Consider the following 21471-nt stretch of genomic DNA (forward strand, 5'->3'; position numbering starts at 1 on the left):
AGAATAAAAAATTATGAATTTTGATATATTTAAAAAATCATTTTTCGATAAAAATAGCTCCTTAAAAATAAAATAAAAACGAAAAAAACTATGTTTTTGTATATATTAAGGTAATGATTAGTATAGTTTAAGGAAACATGTTTTGTTGGAAAACACATGTGTATTTCTTTCCTGTTTCCGCCGGTATGATAGAGGTTTTGCGACAAAAATAAATGAGCGGCTGAGAATGATTCCCCTATTTTCAACATTTTTTATTTTTTTCTCAATTAAACTTATACATGATGATTCGAGTTATATTGTACAAGTAGTGTTAGAACATCAAGAAAGCAAGCCATTTTAAGGTGAGTAATTGTGACATCTCCAATTTCACGGTCAGAAAAGACCGATTTGTTTATGCTTTGTTTTATAAAATCGGAGTAATCATTTGATTAAAAGAGTTGCGGAATTTGTTTCCAAAATAAAATATGATAAAATAAAATTTATCAAAACATTTCTTAAAGAAATGTATTTTCATTAAATAACAAAATCTCGGGATGTCATGTTCCGATACAGACCAAAAGCATAAATAATATAAAATAGACCTTACAATAGTTATTTATAACTACTGATCTATAATCCAAAATCTCTCATCAAGTCCACCAACTTATACCCTTATGTCATCACCTGTAATGCAAAGAAAATTGAGTGGGTTAGGCTTGGGAGTCTGGTGAGCATATAGTGTTTTCAACCCATAATAATAAATTTATTATATTCAATTATCAAACAATCAACCCAAATACCCATCCCCATATCTCCTTTATTTTGTCAAGGGTTTACCATAAGAACCAACTATCCTTCATTCATTCATTCCTAAGGATTTACCTAAGGAACTGGCACAAAGTCCATTTGCTACCACGGTTTATACAACATACACTACGTCACATAGTCGCCATGGTTTATACAATTGGCACTACGTCTCATAGTCACCAAGGTTTACACAATAGGCACGAAGTCATATCGTCACCAAGGTTTATCAAACAGGCACGAAGTCGCATCGTCACCAAGGCTTACTCAATAGGCACGAATTCACATTGTCACCAAGGTTTTACTCAATAGGCACGAAGTCACATCATCACCAACTATTCCATCTACCCATGTTATACCCAACATTTTTATAAATATAAATACAAACACAGTTTAAATCATTTAACACCAGTATAAAAACATCAATTCCAAGCCCATCTCAAATAGACAAATAATATATAACACATAGCATGTATTTCATAGTTAATACTTTATATTTATGTGTTAGAAGAAAGTAACTATACACTCACTTGATTAGACGATGCTCGGACAACACTACGGCTTGTAAAAGTAGTATTCTTCGGTGAAACCGGGAAATCTTCACAAAAACTGGGCTTCTCGCGGGCAGAGCTTCGGCTTGGAAATGTCACTTCTCGGGATCTTCGGGCTTCGGGACTTGCTTCGGGTCTTGGGAATGATATCGGGGCTTTGGGGTATTTCTTGCACGCAAAACGAGGTAAAAACGCTAGAGAAATGAAGAAATGAGCAATAGAAATCGGCTGCACTCGACATCTATTTATAGAGGGCTGAAACCCCGAATTACGCTCAGTGTAATGTGGATAAGGTCACTGACTCCCCCCCTTTGGATAATATCGGGTATTTATAATTAAATTTAATATTTTAATTATTTAATAAACTTCAAAAATTCATATCTTCCTCATACGAACTCCGTTTTCAACGTTTCTTATATCCACGCATAGGTGAGACTACGCTCTGCAACTTTCGTTTAGACTCCGTTGGCTAATTTTGAATTTATTTTTATTATTTATTTTTAGTAGGCCGGGACAAGAAAACTCCGTTGCCCATATCTTATTAGGTTAGCCTAGGGATGAGCAATTTATCCAAAATCCCGATCCCATACCGGTACTGTATCGGAACCGGTACCGAATTTAAAAATATGGGACGGTAATTGGTACTCTAAATACATGAATTCGAGAATAGGTATCGTCGGTACCGGTACTAGTACCGAAAACCGATACCATTCCCAGTATCGGTACCTATGATGTTAATTCGGTTCGGTACTCGGGATTGACTTTCGATCAAATTCGGTATTCGGAAAATCGGGAACGGGACGGGTTGGTACCGGTTCCGTCCCACGCTCATCCCTAGGTTAGCCTTGGTTGGGGAGTGTATCTGGCGAGACACGAACGACGCAACATCTGAGTAGGAATCAGAAACGGCGCAAGCATTGGTGAGCGGGAATAAATTTTTTTTAGGAAAAAGTAAATGTCCCTTTGGTTTCTTCAGTCTCGCTGCTGATTGGTGATTTTAATTTAGGCATGGGCATAAATTAATGATGATGAAGCCTCTAAACTCCTTAAAACAACAATATTTTTAAGTTAAATTGTCCAGACTCCTTGGCAACAATGGCCTTGCCTTCTTGATTATCTCGGTAGCCGGTTCTTATCTTCTTGATCAGAAACAGAAATCGACATTCAATTTAAATTTATGACTGCTATTTTTCTAAAATTCTAGAAATTGTTTTTTTTACTTAATGTGGTTCTAGTGGTTGCAATAATGTAAAGGTTTAGAAGTAGATTTTCGGCCAATATTGAGCATCAAGTTTGATTTTCTTCTAAGTAAAATGAAAATTATGAATTCAAAGAAGGTAATTATACTCGATGGTTTTGCTTTCAAACTCCTCCAAAAAGCAGTAAATGTGTTTTTTTCGTATACTAAATTTATCAAATGTAGAATTACAAATTAGTTATTTTTTATCAATGACATATAGACTTTTGTGTATACTATTTTTTTCGGTTTTTCAGGCGTTATGTGGATATGATTGTAAGTTCAATCATGAACATTACATTCATAGCAGGGCAAGAATGCTTTGAAACCTTAAACTTGGAGTTTTTTTTGTTAATTATTGTTGAAGATTCAAGAATGGAGTCTTTTTCCAATGTTTTGTTAGACTATGTGTTTATCATATTTATGAAGGATGAATGCAAAGTAATAATGTGTTTGTCAGTTTTGAATCCATGTATGAAAAGGATGTGTTTGTTTCTTTAAAAAATTGGTATTATAATATATTTGTTTCATTTGGATTTTTTTGGATGAAATTGTCTTATAAATATATTACCAGATGAAATGACAAATTAAAATTTTGATTTTTAATTTTTTAAAAATCTATTTAAGGCTTATTTTTACTAAATTGCACAGTGCCTTCCAACTGGTCTGCATGCTAGTTTATGCAACGTGATACAACTGAATGAATAGTTGGTTTTGAATGGCAGTACTAAAGAAAATATATGTTTAATATTCGACAAATTCTCTTTCAGGTTAACAAAATCCTCCGTTTAAGCGATAGCCTCGAAAAAAACAAACTAAAGAAACAACAACTAAAACGGTGGTTGCACATGACACCATTGTCCAGAACTTCTTCCCCTTCGCCTTATCCTTGAATGCTTTCGTAATTGCTTCAACTTCTTTCTCTTTATCCTTTAATGTTTTCTTCATTGCTTCAAAAGCTTTCATGATCGCTTCAACTTCTTTTACGTGATGTTTGATATTGTCTCCAAATTCAGTTATTTTATCAATACCCTTGTGATCATCTCCCATTGAGTTACAGATCAAAGAGGTGGTCTTCAAGATGTTCAAGACTCGTTCCATTTTAGCTTCAGAATGATTTAGATCATTAAACGTGTAAGAATGTTTCCTATTGACATCTTCAACAGTGGATCTTAACCATGCACAAGTGTTTTCCAACTCTTTCTTTTCTTTTTCGAGTGTGGTCATGCCTCTAGTCGCCATTGATATCTTCCGTTGCAATCTCAGTTCGAAATCATTCTTCATCTTTGAAATCTTTTCTCTCGAGTTGAGTTTTCTTTCTCGAGTTTGGATTGAGCCTTGTTTCTTTCTGTTTTGGCTCTATCCACTGCTGCACGTAAATCGCCTTGTTCCCGAGTTTTTTTGTAAATTCATTAAAAGAAAGGGAAGGAAAAATTTTGACGGAAAGAAAGGGAGGTGAAGGAAAATATTCATTATTCCGTGTTCCCGAGTTCGAAGGAAATGAAAAGAAATGGAAGGAAAATTTTAAGTTTTTGTGTTCCCGAGTTAGGAGGAAAAAGCAAATAAAGCATAAAATTTTCCTTCCCCTCACTTTCTTCTCAAATCCGCCCAATTTGGGAGGAAAATATGACTCCAAAATCCTTCTCCTCCCCTCACTTTCCTTCCATTAATGAAACTCGGGAACACGATTTTCCTTCGACACCCCTCACTTTCCCTCTGTGTCCGAATTGTGTTCTTTAAGTCATCGATTTCTCCATTGAGCTGAACAATGTAACCTTCCCCTTGATTCTTGGCATAATTTATTCTCGTTTTCTCCACGACAATTTCATCTATTATGAGTTTCTGGTGTTCTGTCTTCTTCAAAGCCTCCTGCAAATCTTTAGAAACCAAATTCTTTTCTTCAGTTAATCTTCGCAAATCTCCCTCCATTTCTTGTTTTTCTTTCACCAGGACATCAATCTCCGTTCTCATATCCTCTACTTTTTTAAAACTCATGATACATTTCTCCTCAAAATCAACGACTTTCTTGTTCTTCGCTTTTTCGATTGCATTTGTCTCGTCTAAAACCCGACTCGCGTCTCTCTCCAATTCTCGGATTTCCTCCTCCATTGCAACTCTCTCCTTACCGCAAATCTCCAACATTTCTTTCCCCAGCAACGCAAAAAAACCAGACACCAATTTATTCTCAAACTCCAACATCACCACTCGTTCAATTAACTCATTTAACTGGGATTCACACCGATTCAACTCTGATCCCAAAGAGCGATTAACACGGGTCAGCGTATGCACCTGTTGACGTCGCTCAACGGTCTCTTCAAGCAACATTGCATTCAATGTTTTCAAGTAGTAGAGTTTCTCGGAAGAGCCTTCATCAATGGTTTGACGCGGGATTGCTAATTGGGTTTCGGGGGATTTGTTGTTTTTGGATTGTGGGTTTGTTTTCTTTTTTGCCATGGATTAGGATTCGGTATAATATGATTGTAGAAGAGAGGCTTTAGTTTAAGAATCGAGTTCAGAGGAGATGAGCATTGGGTTGATGTTAAATCGGTTTTTTTGGTGCGGCAATCGAGGGCTACGTATCACACGCCGTCGGCCGACTGTCCATCTAACCGGTTGGGAAATGTGTGAAACTCTCGATCTCCCAATACCGCCTCCACCTCTCCCTCTTCCCGTGTTTTGTTATTAACAACTTCTAAGACCATTAATTAATAGGTATGGGGAGGTCTTATAGGCTGCTCGGTGTGGTATGCGGTTTGGAACCGCGGTTACGTTATGTGGGCCGCGAACACCCCCCAGGGTGTGGTTTGGTGTGGTCGAGACCGCAGTGCGGCCATTGAAGACCGCGTTTGCTGATTAGTTCTGCCCCTTTTCTCTTTTTGACCGTTCAAAGATTAGTGTAATTTATTTTATTTTTTTAACCATTTACTCCGTGTGTGTGTGTATATATATATGTTATCATTTTTACATTTACACAACCTTTAAACACATATAAACACAATCATTTCATCTAATTTTCTTTGAAAAAATGTCTTCTTCCAAAAGACCTAGTAAAGAAAAAACACCAGTCAAAAACGCCAACACCCCAATACCTTCATTTGATCAACCGATTTTCTCACCTCCGTATTACCACTATGGCGGTATGTTTCCTTGTTTTCCACAACGACCAGGGCAACCACATCCACAAACACCACCATTACCACAACCCGACCCGGATTTTAATCCATTTGATTTTTTGTCCCAACCCGAGTTTGTTCAACAAACACAAACACAACCAGAAACGGTTGTTTCTGATTCTGAACCGGAATTCGTTACAGAAACTCAGCCCACTCGAGCAGCAACTAAAAGAAAAGAGAACGCGGAGGCTAGAAGTTGGGAACCTTTGGAAGCATTAGTGTTGGCACAATCTTGGATCGATATTTCAGAAGATGCGACAGTTGGAAAAGACCAAAAGCATGACCGCTTTTGGATTCGCGTTTTACACAGGTTCCATAAAGGAATGAACCGTGGAGAATACCATTCAAAACATCAAGTGTACTCCAAATGGGGGAAGATGAACAAGGAAGTCATGTTGTTTAATGATTTGTGGAACAACATGAAACGTCAATGGAAAAGTGGAGAAAGCGATGAAGTCATTTTGAAGAAAGCGTTAAAAGTGTATCAAAAAGAAAATCTGAAGGCTTTCAAGTTTCTTGAAGTTTGGAATTTTTTGAAAGATAATAGGAAATGGCTGAGTAGCAAAACATCTGACCAACATATCGACAGTGGGTCAAAACGCAGTAGAACATCTGAGTCCGACCACACTACATCAGATGCTCGTGTTCAATTTGATCTGGACGAAGATGAACCTGTTCCAGTTTCACCACCTTCCCGACCATTGGGAAAAGACAAATCAAAAAGCAAAGGCAAAGGCAAAGCGTCGGATTCAGATGATTTGAAAGAAATGGGAACCGACATGAAGGATATAAAAGACAGAATGGACAAGATTTTGAAAATTGCTTCTGAGAGAGAGCTTCGGAAACAAAGGGAGAGCGACATACGAATACTAGCAATGGACACGTCGAATATGACCGGGGCCGAGCTTGAAGTGGTTTTGGCGATGAAGGAGGAAGTGAAAAACCGTTACATGAATCGTGGCTAATTTCTAGTTTTTCTTTTTTTCAAGTTTTTAATGGTTTCTTGTGTGTGTGTGTTTTTTTTAAGTTGTAGGGTTTTTGTTTCTACTTTGTTTTTCTAAATTTTTAGGTTTTTTTTAAATTAAGTAATGTATGGTATTTGTATTTTTAATTAATGAAATATTATGTGTTTAAAATTATGTTTTTTTTATTAAAAATTAAGTTTTATTAAATTAAAATAGTTAACAAAAAAAAGCAAAAAAAAAATAATAAATAAAACTAAAACTGTGGCACCACACCCTTGGTGTGGCAAGAAACCACACTTAAGTGGTAAAAAGTGACATGACGCTTACGTGGCGAGGAAGGGAGTGCGGTTTCGGTGGCACCACTCCCTCCAGGCTAACAAGAAGCAACAAGAAGAGGGTGGTGTAACATCCCGAAATATCAAGAGTAGAGTGGAAGGGCTAAAAGAGTAAATTGGGAAAGAGTGACTCGGCGAGTCCATGGATGGACTCGGCGAGTAGAGTCGCGATTTGGTCGCGTGTTAAGTAGCCGACTCGGCGAGTCAATGAGGTGGACTCGACGAGTAGGCGCTGAGTGGAGAAAACCCTAATTCTCTGGGTTGAGCCTTATATACAGAACATTATGTTTTCCTCCCAGCCTCTTTACCACCCCTTGAGTCCCAGAAACCCCAAAATCGTGGAGAAGCACCATTGGTGAGCAAATTATAGCTTGGAGAGGTGGTTTTTGAAGAGATTCTAAAGAAGAAGAGGCTTGGATCAAAGGGCTTTGCAAGGATTCGGGATAATCTTCTCTTGGAGCTTCCTTTTGAGGTATCTTTCCATTGTTTGAGCTGCTATTGTCTAGATTCTTCATTTTGGGGGTGTTGAGATCATATCTTTTGGTGTTTTGGAGTTTAGAGGTTAGATCTAAGGTTGCTACCTCAGATCTGGAATGGAGAAGTGTTGGAAAACATGAAAGTCCCTGTGTTGAGTGTTGGATAAAGCTATCATGTCCCAAACCTTAGCCCTAATGTGAAAAATTGCATAGATCTCTTTGGATTCATGTAAAGTTGGCCACTTTACGTGATGGATGAGTTGTAGGAGGCTAGATCTATGTTTTGGAGCAATTGCATGGCCTGGAATGCTTCTGAATGGATTCAGACCGGTGGTACTCGGCGAGTCACATGGGTATACTCGACGAGTTGCTTGAAGATGAGCTGGAACTCAATGAGTTGGAAGAACAACTCGGCGAGTTGGATAAAGATGGCCTGGAACTCGGTGAGTTGTATGAACAACTCGGCGAGTAGGTTGAAGATAGCCTTAGACTCGGCGAGCCTGTTCTTGGACTCGGAGAGTCTTGTCGAGGAGTCCCAATATTTTCTGGTCGAGTCGAGAATCAGTGAGTCAAGGGATGACTCGGTGAGTTGTGTGCGAGTGGACTCAGAGTTGTTGAACTCGACGAGTCTCGGGGTGACTCGGCGAGTTAGGTCGCGGATTGAGGGAAGTTCTGAGTATGGGGACTCGACGAGTCATCGGGTTGACTCGGCGAGTAGAGTCAGTCAGGGGTTGACTTTTACCTTGTCTTTAACCAAGGATTGGCCACTGGTTTCCAGGGGCATTTTGGTAATTGTTGTTTATTGTTTTGAGTTCAGTGCATTGGTGATTGTCCAGTGGTGGAGATCGTATCAGTGATCGGAGCAGCTTGGGTTATCTATTCAGTCGGCAGTTTCGAGGTGAGTTATCCTCACTATATCAACAGGGTCTAAGGCACCAAGGTCGGCCCTTATCGGATTGAGACCCAGGTAGTTGTTGTTATGTTGTTGCTATGATATGTTTGCATCCTGAGAGCTAGGATGGTATATGTTAGAGACCTGATTGAGATCGATATCCTGAGAGATAGGGAGATGCTATGCTAGTGACCTGTTAGGTCGGTATCCTGGTTAGATGATGATATGCTATGTGATCTGTTTGATCTGCTTGTTGACTATGAATTGCTATATGATTGTATGTATATGTGCACATGGTTGTTTGGACTGTAGTTGGGTTGAGGCGGGTCCTGCTGTGTGCTGTAGGCCAAGATACCCAGGGCGGACCGGTTGTCCCGAAGGCCCAGCGAGCGGTCCGGATAGGCTATAGGCCCCGAAAGGGCGAACCAGACGTGCTGAAGGCTCGGAGAGTGGACCAGATAGACTGAAGGCCCGGTGCGGGCGGACCAGTCATACTGTAGACTCAGCGAGTGGATCAGGTGGATTGAAGGCCCGGGGAGCGGGCGGACCAATCACACTGCATACTCGATGTATGTGGATAGACTCAGAGGGTGGACCAGGTGGACTGTAGGCCAGTGCGGCAGACCAGTCACACAGTAGACCCGAAGTGCATGGTTGTTCTGTGATCGGATATGTTATGGCATGTTATGCGTGTATGGTATTTGTGGTTGGTATTTTGGGGATATCTCATTAAGCTTTCGGGCTTACAGTTGTGGTTTTATGTTTTTCAGGTTCTTCAGGGGATCGTGGCAAGGCGAAGGCGTGATCGTACCGCTCCTCATGATTTCGTAGTATTGTGATTCTGGGAACACGTTAAATGTTTTGTATTGAAAACCTTTTTGTAAAGATTTAATGGAATCGAGATGTTTTTGAAAATTTAAAATTGGTTGTATTTTTCGGTCTTTACAAGTTGGTATCAGAGCCTTGGTTTTAGTGAATTGGAGTAACATTCGTGTGACTCCAGTCTCAAATCGAGGAGAGTTTTCAAAAGGGTATTTAAAATGGTTTTCAAAATAAGTAAGGGAGGACGCGGAGGTACAATCAGCCGGAGCCAGTAAGTAACCCCAAAATACCATGCATGTTATTTGTTTTTGAGCTTTGATAGAACAGCATGCTAGTGATAGGCTAGGGATCTTCAGAATTTCATGATATGTTGCCAGATTTGTGATGCCTGTAGCCTAGGGTTCCTTGTGGGATATTTTCAGTGTTCCTCTAGTGGTGAGGGTTGAGCGTTGTTATGCATGTTTCTCTAGGGCGTTGTGGTAGTACTTAATGTAGCACCTGGTTCCTGGTACGTAAATCTTATTTGAGTATTCTCTTTCTTTTTGCCATGGACTCGGCGAGTCATAGGTCAGACTCACCGAGTCAGGACGGGACCCGGGACATGTTTAAGTTGGCGACTCGGCGAGTCCATATTCTGGACTCGGCGAGTCACCGCTGTTGGATGAAACCCTAAGTTACAGGGGTTTGCACCCTATTTAAGCAGCCTATCCGCCCCAGGACAGCCCCCATTCACCCCCCCAGAGCTCCCAACCCTCGTTCTAAGCTTGTTCCTTGAGAGCTTGAGGCTATTGTGTGTGTTTTTGAAGGTTTTGAAGGAGGAAGGAAGTAGATCCAGAAGAAGGGAAGCCATCCAGGCATTATTGTGTTCTTCTAGCAGTTCCTTTGAGGTATAATCCGTTTTCCCCATGATTCTATGCTTAGTACTTCATTTAGGTCTTTCTTGGACAAATCCCCAAGCTTGTATGTGCATTATATGTCGTAATAAGATGTTTGGCCTCTGGATCTAGGCAAGATTGAGCTCTAGGAGCTCAGATATGTTAGCTTTATGGCCCCATGTTGCTTGTTAACCCTAGATCTACCTTTTTGAGACATTTTGAGCCCTAAAATCCATATTGGTGAATATCCACACGTAAAGTTGGAAACTTTACGTGTGATTCGTGTCCTAGAAGTCCAGATCTGTGAATGGCATGGACTGGAATCGAGCAAATCTGTGTATTTAGTGGGTGCATGGCAACAACTCGGCGAGTCGTTCTTATGACTTGGCGAGTCTGCGAGTTTGTCCCCTTTTCATAGTGTCGAGTGAACAGTGAATCATGGGGTGTGACTCAGTGAATCGGAAGCTGAACTCATCTATGGAGGTACTCGGCGAGTCAATGCCCTGACTCGGAGAGTTCAAGGAAATCTCCTTAGATCAAGAACATACTCGGCGAGTTGTTCATACAACTCGGCGAGTTTTAGCATAAGTGTTCATCGGATGATGATGAACTCGACGAGTTGTTCATACAACTCGGCGAGTTGGATGAAGGACTTGAGTATCTGTTAAGAAGGAGAACTCGTCGAGTCGTCGCCTAACTCGACGAGTAGGAACGGGATTCAGGGCAAACGTTTGGGTAGGGACTCGGCGAGTCGGGTCAACTGAAAGTTGACTCTGATTTTGACTTAGGTCATAATCAGGGGTAAAATGGTCATTTTACCCAAAGGACAGTTAGCAGTGTTTGATTGAGTATGTTGTGGGAATTGCAGCCGAAGGATTTCCGGAGCAACAGCAGCAACAGTAGACAGTCAGTTCCCGCTCAGTTCGGCAGCTACTTCGAGGTGAGTTACCTTCCAGTAGCGGTGGGTCTACGGCCACAATGCCGGCCCACCAGTAGGAGTCGTATGTTAGATGATTGTCTTTGTGATATCATCTAGGTTACTACTATCTGATATGTTATATGCTAGCATGATATGTTATATGTGATAATAGTAAAGTTCGGTTGTTAGGACCGGAGGGTAGTCATACACCCCAGAAATGTCTGACAGTACGTGATGATATGTTTGCATGCTGGCCTGTTATGTTATATGTGATAGTGGTAGTAGGAGGGGACTAGTCCCTGAGGATCGGTTGTTAGGACCGATGGGTAGTCAGCACCCCAGAATGGCTTGACATGGGTAGTCAGCACCCCAAAATGGCTTGACATGGGTAGTCAGCACCCTAGAATGGCTTGACACGGGTAGTCGGCACCCCAGAATGGCCGTACCGGGTAGTCAGGCACCCCAGAATAGCCTGGCTGTATGCGTGTTATTTGTTTGTATGGTATGTGGTACGTTGGGGGAACTCACTAAGCTTTGTGCTTACAGTTTATAGTTTTGGTTTCAGGTACCTCTTCGTCGAAGGGGAAGGAGCCGGCACGGTAGCGGCACATCATGCACACACACGGGTTTCCGCACTTACGAGATTCTCTGGGATTTATACTCTGATATTTTGATGATTGTATGATTTGACTTTTAGACATGGCTTACGTTTTGTTATGATTTGATCAAACAATGTTTTAAACTATTAATGTTTTCTAAAGTAATGTTTTTAAAACGAAATTTTTGGACGTGAAATTTGGGTCGTTACAAGTTGGTATCAGAGCCCTGGTTTGAGGGATTCGGACTCACCTTCGGGGGTGTATGAACTCAAATCGAGGGATTAAAAGAATTTCTAAAAGAAAATGTTTTCTAAAAATTGAGAAAAGAGTTTAAGAAAGAACGAAGTGTGTGATGTGCGCGACCGGCCGAGCTCAAGTAAGTATTCCCCAAAGTATCCATACGAGTTTATGTTATGTTTATCAGCTTTTGTAGAACAGCATGCTAGAATAGGACTAAGGATCTAGGAGTGATGCCTTATGTGCCTGCTTTATGTGTTCCAGCTGTATGAGAATTGCATGCTAGTATCGAGTAGACAACAGTAGGGTAGCCTGTTAGGGTTGTGCCCGGTAGTGTGAGTTAGCACTGTGTGCTAGTTCAGTTTCCCTCCATGAGAGCGGAGTTGCTTGAGGTTGATTCCCTTGTCTGAATGCTGCTTGCTTCGTGCTATGTGGGACTCCGAATAATGGGAATTAGCCATTAGACGAATACGTCACGTCACATGTGATCAGAGTTGAATAATCTTAGAGTGCCGGATTTGATCCTGCTGCGCAGCTCTTGTTTGAGTCCAACCGTTGTAGGGACGAGTCAGGTACTCGAAGGATTATCTGAGTCTCATCGCATGTGATGGTATTCAGGTGATGGCTAATTGGCATTACAAGAAGGTCTGCAGCAGCTGAGGACTGGATCGAGTAGAGTTGGAGATTTCCTAGGACGAGCCTGGGATGAGTATAGTAGTGATCAGCAATAGGGAAAGGGATCTGGTGGAGTCGAGGCGATCCTTGAAGAAGGTACGAATAGATGTGGAAGGTAGTATGGGCCCGTACTACTGAAAGCAGATGATCCGTACCCGAACCAAGGAAGGCCAAGACAAGACCGGGGAACTTGTATGTAGTTGTGATCCCTCAGGAAGTATCAGTATCTCTAATTATTGTTGTGATGTATTGCAGAATGGTGGTACTTCGATCGAGGCCGGTAGATGGCGGTTCAGGAGAGGGGTCAGGTTCGGGATCAGGTTCCGAGCCGGTAGATGAGGGACTACGCGAGTTCATCGCGTCAGAGATCACCAGGGGCATCCTTGAGTCGACCCCCATCCTCTTTGGGTCGATCAAGGAAGGGATCATGGAGTTGATGGAGGATCGCCTGCGGGCATTCAGGAGTGATTTGGCATCTAGCCAGTCAGGATCTCGCACACTGTCCTTCAAGGACTTCAGGGGCGGTGGTGCGCCGGATTTCCATGGGGTGAAAGACCCCATTGCTGCCAGGCGATGGATTGCATACATCGAGTTTGCCCAGTTGACTAGCTTCTGCCCTGAGGGGTCGAAAGTGAGGTATGCAGCAGAATGTTTACGGGACCGAGCCCGGGATTGGTGGGAGTCAGTGGGTGACTCGTTAGGAGCCTCAGCTATCGAGGCTATGACCTGGTCGGACTTCGTGACCAGGTTCAGGGAAGAGTTTGCGCCATCCGTCGAGCTTTAGCAGCTGGCCAGGGAGTTTCTGGATATGAGACAGACGACGGAGACTGTGGCGGAGATCACCGCCAAGTTCCGGGAGAGGGTTTGTTGGTTCCCCAGTATGCTGGTGACGAGGATATGAGGAGGACTCGTTATCACGATATGCTACGAGCTGACATCCGGGAGCATGTTAGCTTTTCGGCTTGCCCTACCTTGGACTCTATGATTGCCAGGGCCAGGGAGAGGGAGATAGATTTGGAGCACATCCGGAAACGGAAATTAGAGGAGGGACAGGCAGGAGGGGCTTCAAGGAAGAAGCCCAAGGGATTAGATGGTAGGCCGAAAGGCCAGTCAGGACCGAGCCGCTGCAGGAAATGCGGCAGGCCGCACGAGGGGGCGTGTAGGATGGGATCGTCAGGCTGCTACAAGTACGGCAAACCTGGGCACATTAGCAGGGATTGCACTGCTCCGGCAGTAGTTATTCAGACATCAAAGTTGCTGTGTTTTCACTGCAACCAGAGGGGCCACAAGAAGGCCAATTGCCCCCAGTTGACAGTTTCAGCGCCAGTAAAGGCGCCAGCTCCAGCGACCCTGCGGATCACGGATGGCCGGCAGGGTAAGGCAGAGGCTCTGGTGGTGAGGAGCCGAGCATTCCAGTTGACTACCGAGGAGGCACGCGCCGCACCCGATGTGGTGACGGGTATGATTCTTTCCCTCTATTTTTTTTTTTTATGATGTTATGATATTGATATGTGCTCCGTATGTATATGTATGCATTAGGATCGTTCCATGTGAACAACATCCCAGTTCAGGTATTGTTCGACTCGGGTGCATCCCGATCGTTTGTTTCTCTTGCGCTTAGCAAGAAGTTTCATGAGACTTCGGGCGAGTTAGATTGCCCTTTAGAGGTAGAGATTGCTGATGATCGATCGGTGCGAGCATCGATGGTGTTTCGAGATTGCGTTATGCGTTTGTTTGAGGAGCGTTATTTGGTAGACTTGGTTCCCATTCCGTTGCGCGGGAACAAGGTGATCATTGGCATGGATTGGTTGAGCCCTAATGGGGGCAGTGATAGACTGCGCGCAACAGCTAGTGCGGGTCAGGACCCCAAGCGGGGGAGAGTTAGTGATTCATGGTGAGAGGCCTCAGGGTGAACCCACTGTATGTTCAGCAGCGAGGGCTAGGCGCTACCTTCAGCAGGGATGCGCAGGATATGTCGCGTATGTGATGGATACCCGGGAGGCGGGCAAGGCGATAGTGAGCGAGGTTCCGGTGGTTCGAGACTTTGCAGATGTTTTCCCGGAGGAGCTACCTGGGATACCTCCGGAGCGGCAGGTAGAGTTTAGGATTGACCTTGTTCCTGGTGCGGCTCCGATAGCCAAAGCACTGTATCGGTTGGCTCCTCCCGAGATGCAGGAGTTGTCTACGCAGCTGCAGGAGCTGTTGGACAAGGGATTTATTCGTTCGAGCAGTTCGCCTTGGGGAGCCCCGATCCTATTTGTGAAAAAGAAGGATGGGTCGCATCGGATGTGTATAGATTACCGGGAGCTGAACAAGGTAACGGTGAAGAACCGTTACCCGCTCCCGAGGATTGATGACCTCTTTGACCAGCTTCAGGGAGCATCTTGGTTCTCCAAGATTGACTTGCGATCGGGTTATCATCAGATGAGGGTCAGGGAGGAAGAAGTGCAGAAGACAGCGTTTCGGATGCGCTATGGCCACTATGAGTTTGTGGTGATGCCGTTTGGGCTCACCAATGCTCCTGCCGCGTTCATGGACCTCATGAACCGCGTGTGCAGACCGATGCTGGATCGGTCTGTGATAGTCTTTATCGATGACATCTTGGTATATTCCAAGACTCAGGAAGAGCATGAGGAACACCTGTGGGAGGTGTTGGAGACCCTGAGGAGGGAGAGCTTGTATGCCAAGCTCTCCAAGTGTGAGTTCTGGTTGCGCGAGGTGCAATTTCTTGGACACCTCGTCAACCAGAGCGGGATTCTGGTCGATCCGGGCAAGGTCGAGGCCGTGATGAGATGGCAGGTTCCGAAGTCTCCATCTGAGATTCAGAGTTTCCTAGGATTGGCAGGCTACTATCGGAGATTTATTCAGGATTTCTCCAAGATAGCCGTGCCCCTGACGCGGCTGACAAAGAAAGTCGTGGTCTTTCGGTGGGGGCCCAAGCAGCAGGCTGCATTTGAGACACTGAGACAGAGATTATGCGAGGCGCCAATCTTAGCCCTGCCAGACGGCGTAGAGGATTTTGTGGTTTATTGTGATGCGTCCATTTCTGGGTTGGCGCGGTATTGATGAAGAGGGGGCATGTCATTGCCTACGCTTCGAGGCAGCTCAAGCCTCACAAGGCAAACTACCCGACGCATGATTTGGAGTTGGGGGCGGTGGTTTTTGCCCTCAAGATTTGGCGACATTACCTCTACGGGGTTCGAGGTACCATCTACACGGACCACAAGAGTTTGAGGTACCTCATGGATCAGCCGAATCTGAACATGAGGCAGTGTCGATGGTTGGATGTGGTGAAGGATTATGATTGCGAGATCCTTTACCACCCGGGGAAGGCCAATGTGGTGGCCGATGCGCTTAGCCGCAAGGCGGCGCCGATTAGGGACGTCTGCTTGAGGATGACCGTGGTGACTCCCCTGTTGGAGCAAATTCGGGAGGCTCAGCAGGAGGCTATCAAGGAGGAACATCGGAAGAGTGAGCGTGTAGTGGGTCAGGTGTCCTCCTTTGATTATGATAGCCGAGGACTATTGACACTACACCGTAGGGTGTGGGTGCCGTATCACGGAGGCGTGCGCCAGATTTTGATGGAGGAGGCGCACAAGTCCCGATTCTCTATTCATCCCGGGGCGACGAAGATGTATAGGGATCTTCGTCTGGATTACTGGTGGCCCTGCATGAAGTGGGATGTGGCATGGTACGTCGAGTGGTGTTTGACCTACAGGAAGGTCAAGGCCGAACATCAGAGACCGCATGGCAAGATGCAGCCGTTGGATATTCCACTGTGGAAATGAGAAGATATCACGATGAATTTTATCACGAAGCTTCCCAGGACCGCAGGTGGAGTGGATTCGATTTGGGTCATCGTGGATAGATTGACCAAGAGTGCTCATTTTATTCCGATTCAGGAGAGCATATCGGCCGAGAAATTGGCCGACATCTATATCAGGGAGATCGTGGCACGGCACGGGGTGCCGGTATCGGTGATCTTGGACATGGATGTGTGTTTTACTTCCAGATTTTGGAAGAGATTCCATGACGAGTTGGGCACTCGTCTGCATTTTAGCACCGCCTTTCACCCGCAGACGGATGGCCAGAGCGAGCGGACCATCCATACTCTGGAGGATATGTTGCGGGCGGGCGTGCGTGCTAGACTTCGGTGGTAGCTGGGATACCTATCTTCCCCTGGCCGAGTTCTCATACAACAACAGCTACCACGCGAGTATTGATTGTCCTCCATTTGAGTTGTTGTACGGACGAAGGTGCAGAACCCCGATATGCTGGGGTGAAGTTGGCCAGAGAGTCATGGGGAGCACCAAAGTGGTGCTCAAGACGACCGAGAGGATTCAGCAGGTCCGGAGCAGGCTTCAGACTGCTCAGAGTCGACAGAAAAGTTACGTCGACAAGCGTCGATCCGACTTGGAGTTTCAAGTCGGGGATATGGTTCTCCTGAAGGTGTCTCCTTGGAAAGGCGTCATCCGATTCAGGAAGCGTGGCAAGTTGGGCCCGAGATTCATCGGACCGTTCAGGGTTGTAGCCCGGGTGGGCAAGGTGGCGTATAGGTTGGATCTGCCAGCCGAGCTCAGCCAGATCCACAGCACTTTCCATGTTTCTCAGCTGCGAAAGTGCTTAGTGGACGATTCAGCGGTAGTGCCGTTGGAGGATATTCAGGTTGATGACAGCCTGAATTACATTGAGTGCCCAGTCGCAATCCTCGACAGGAAGTCGAAGGATTTGAGGAACAAGAGGGTGGAGCTAGTGAAGGTGCAATGGCAGCACCGCAAGGGTTCGGAATGGACTTGGGAGCCGGTGGACGAGATGATGGAGCATTACCCCGAGCTGTTTCAGGTTCGAGCAGCAGACTTCGAGGACGAAGTCTAAAATAAGTGGGGGAGATTTGTAGCACCTGGTTCCTGGTACGTAAATCTTATTTGAGCATTCTCTTTCTTTTTGCCATGGACTCGGCGAGTCATAGGTCAGACTCGCCGAGTCAGGACGGGACCCGGGACATGTTTAAGTTGGCGACTCGGCGAGTCCATATTCTGGACTCGGCGAGTCACCGCTGTTGGATGAAACCCTAAGTTTCAGGGGTTTGCACCCTATTTAAGCAGCCTATCCGCCCCAGGACAGCCCCCATTCACCCCCCCGAGCTCCCAACCCTCGTTCTAAGCTTGTTCCTTGAGAGCTTGAGGCTATTGTGTGTGTTTTTGAAGGTTTTAAAGGAGGAAGGAAGTAGATCCAGAAGAAGGGAAGCCATCCAGACATTATTGTGTTCTTCCAACAGTTCCTTTGAGGTATAACCCGTTTTCCCCATGATTCTATGCTTAGTACTTCATTTAGGTCTTTCTTGGACAAATCCCCAAGCTTGTATGTGCATTATATGTCGTAATAAGATGTTTGGCCTCTGGATCTAGGCAAGATTGAGCTCCAGGAGCTCAGATCTGTTAGCTTTATGGCCCCATGTTGCTTGTTAACCCTAGATCTACCCTTTTGAGACATTTTGAGCCCTAAAATCCATATTGGTGAATATCCACACGTAAAGTTGGAAACTTTACGTGTGATTCGTGTCCTAGAAGTCCAGATCTGTGAATGGCATGGACTGGAATCGAGCAAATCTGTGTATTTAGTGGGTGCATGGCAACGACTCGGCGAGTCGTTCATATGACTCGACGAGTCTGCGAGTTTGTCCCCTTTTCGTAGTGTCGAGTGAACAGTGAGTCATGGGGTGTGACTCAGTGAATCGGAAGCTGAACTCATCTATGGAGGTACTCGGCGAGTTCAAGGCAATCTCCTTAGATCAAGAACAGACTCGGCGAGTTGTTCATACAACTCGGCGAGTCTTAGCATAAGTGTTCATCGGATGATGATGAACTCGACGAGTTGTTCATACAACTCGGCGAGTTGGATGAAGGACTTGAGTATCTGTTAAGAAGGAGAACTCGTCGAGTCGTCGCCTAACTCGACGAGTAGGAACGGGATTCAGGGCAAACGTTTGGGTAGGGACTCGGCGAGTTGGAAAGCCAACTCGGCGAGTCGGGTCAACTGAAAGTTAACTCTGATTTTGACTTAGGTCATAATCAGGGGTAAAATGGTCATTTTACCCAAAGGACAGTTAGCAGTGTTTTATTGAGTATGTTGTGGGAATTGCAGCCGGAGGATTTCCGGAGCAGCAGCAGCAGTAGACAGTCAGTTCCCGCTCAGTTCGGCAGCTACTTCGAGGTGAGTTACCTTCCAGTAGCGGTGGGTCTACGGCCACAATGCCGGCCCAACAGTAGGATTTGTATTAGATGATTGTCTTTGTGATATCATCTAGGTTACTACTATCTGATATGTTATATGCTAGCATGATATGTTATATGTGATAATAGTAGAGTTCGGTTGTTAGGACCGGAGGGTAGTCAGACACCCCAGAAATGTCTGACAGTACGTGATGATATGTTTGCATGCTGGCCTGTTATGTTATATGCGATAGTGGTAGTAGGAGGGGACTAGTCCCTGAGGATCGGTTGTTAGGACTAATGGGTAGTCAGCACCCCAGAATGGCTTGACATGGGTAGTCAGCACCCCAAAATGGCTTGACACGGGTAGTCGGCACCCCAGAATGGCCGAACCGGGTAGTCAGGCACCCCAGAATAGTCTGGCAGTATGCGTGTTATTTGTTTGTATGGTATGTGGTACGTTGGGGGAACTCACTAAGCTTTGTGCTTACAGTTTATAGTTTTAGTTTCAGGTACCTCTTCGTCGAAGGGGAAGGAGCCGGCGCGGTAGCGGCACATCATGCACACACACGGGTTTCCGCACTTACGAGATTCTCTGGGATTTATACTCTGATATTTTGATGATTGTATGATTTGACTTTTTAGACATGGCTTACGTTTTGTTATGATTTGATCAAACAATGTTTTAAACTATTAATGTTTTCTAAAGTAATGTTTTTAAAACAAAATTTTTGGACGTGAAATTTGGGTCGTTACACTTCATACAAATATGGGTAGGTGTGGAAGGTAGTATGGGCCCGTACTACTGAAAGCACAGGACCCATACGCGTATTAGGGAAACCATGATCTCTAGGGTTGGGTTGAGAGAGTTGGATCCCAGGATGGTGGGAAGAGTCTGAGATTTTGTGTGGTGTTTCTTTTCAGTATGGAGAATCGGAGGCATGATGAGAGTGGATCCGGGTCAGGATCGGGAGTTGGAGAGAGAGTTCCGGGCGGATCGGTGCCGCCCGAGGTTATCGGTCAGATGAGCACGAGTGAGTTGGATGCGAGGATTCGTGAGATCCTGCGTGATGAGATTGCTGAGTTGTTCCGGGCTGAGTTGCCAGAGCTGTTTGGGTCAATTAAGACCGCCATGGTTGAGTATTTTGATGAGCGCTATGCAGCTCTCACTGAGATGGTTGCCGCGGCGGCTACAGCGGCTGTAGCAGCGGCAGGGGGAGGAGCTAGTCGGGGTTTTCAGTATCGGGACTTCGATAATACGAAGCCTCCCACATTCGATGGAGTTCAGGACCCGATTGTTGCTATGAGGTGGTTATCAGACGTGGACGGGTGTTTCTTCACGTGTTCATGCCCTGCTGATCAGAGGGTGAGGTGTGCTCTGAACCTGTTGAGGCTTGGGGCGAAGGATTGGTGGAGATTGACCATGGGGTCATATTCGGATGCGTAGAGGGCTGCGGTTTCGTGGGATCAGTTTAGAGAAATGTTCAGCACTCGTTATGTTCCGCAGGTTGAGAGGGAGAGATTGGCTCAGGAGTTCCTTGAGCTGAAGCAGGATTCAGAGTCGGTGACTGAGATCTCCAGAATGTTCACTGAGAGGGCGATGTTTTGCCCAGAGTTCGCTTCGGAGCAGGCTCAGATGTCCCGATATCTGAGCATGCTCAAGAGGGACATCAGACAGTTTGTGTCTGCGCAGAGGTGCGAGACCTTGTTGGAGTTGCAGGAGGCCGCTAGGCGGCGTGAGTTAGAGATTGAGTTGCAGTTGTGTGAGCTGAGGCAGGCTCCGGTGCAGTCGCAGCCGACGCCGAAACGGTCCAAGACCGTTGATGTTAGAGTGGGGGATCTGAGCAACCACACTTGTGGGAAGTGTGGGAGGGGTCACACCGAGGTTTGTAGGTCCGGTGGTGCATGCCGCAAGTGCAGAAAGGAGGGGCACTATGCGAGGGATTGTCAGCAATCAACGCTAGTTCGGGATTTGAGGATTTGTTATCATTGTCATCAGGTTGGGCATTTGAGGGTCAATTGTCCACAGCTTGCTGCAGGACCGGTGCAGGCTCCAGCACCGGCCACTTTGAGGATCACAGGTGGAGGTCAGGGTGGAGCGGAGCCCCCAAGGGCTCAGGGTCGTGCTTATTAGCTTGCGGCAGAGGAGGTCAGAGCAGTGTCGGATGCAGCTGCGGGTATGTTTCTTTCTTGATATCTCGTTATCTTGTGATATTGTGGTGTATTGTTTATGAGCTAGTATTTTGTTTGGTTTTCGTTGTGGTATTCGTCATTTTGCGGGTTGTGGTTTTGATTATGGGTTATTGTTTTGGAATTCCGTTGGTTATCATTCATGAGGGTTATTAGTGGAAACCCGACATTGGGTTGCAGGCCGGGTAATATTTGCTTTCTGAGGAGTGGTTAGATGCAGATTGGGTTTATTTCGAGCAGGATGATCAGTGATTGATGTGAGATCTTGTTGAGGTTGTTTATGCTTGTGAGAAGCAGTCCGTGTGTAAGTGTTTTCTTTGTGCAAGAGTTGTTTTGGTAGGTCGGTGATGGCGACCGGTGGTTGATAGTTAGTGCCCAAGTGGGGGAGAATTGGAGAATTCTCCGGGAGATCGATGAGTAATTGAAAGTGCTTAGCTGTTGGGATTCAACAAGTGTTCTGTCAGCCTAGAGTATAGGCTGATAGGAGTAAGTGTCGGACATGCGGGGCGGGATTCAGACCTAGGGCATTT

The 21471-nt window shown here is 45.2% G+C and overlaps 2 protein-coding genes across 2 annotated transcripts; both read right to left on the bottom strand.

Moving 5' to 3' along the window:
* Positions 1–3342: 3342 nt before the first annotated feature.
* LOC111916131 (uncharacterized) lies at positions 3343–3813 on the bottom strand. Its single transcript, XM_023911764.1, has one exon. It carries the CDS (start codon positions 3811–3813, stop codon positions 3343–3345), a length of 471 nt encoding a protein of 156 aa, XP_023767532.1.
* A 345-nt stretch (positions 3814–4158) lies between these two features.
* On the bottom strand, positions 4159–5025 carry LOC111916132 (uncharacterized). Its single transcript, XM_023911765.2, has one exon. It carries the CDS (start codon positions 5023–5025, stop codon positions 4159–4161), a length of 867 nt encoding a protein of 288 aa, XP_023767533.2.
* Between the last annotated feature and the right edge of the window lie 16446 nt (positions 5026–21471).

This window comes from Lactuca sativa, chromosome 5, assembly GCF_002870075.4.
Source record: "Lactuca sativa cultivar Salinas chromosome 5, Lsat_Salinas_v11, whole genome shotgun sequence".
Lineage (NCBI taxonomy): Eukaryota > Viridiplantae > Streptophyta > Magnoliopsida > Asterales > Asteraceae > Lactuca > Lactuca sativa.

Excerpts from the sequence above, each read along its gene's own strand:
- LOC111916132 (XM_023911765.2), bottom strand. The coding sequence starts at position 5,025 with ATGGCAAAAAAGAAAACAAACCCACAATCCAAAAACAACAAATCCCCC.
- LOC111916131 (XM_023911764.1), bottom strand. The coding sequence starts at position 3,813 with ATGGCGACTAGAGGCATGACCACACTCGAAAAAGAAAAGAAAGAGTTG.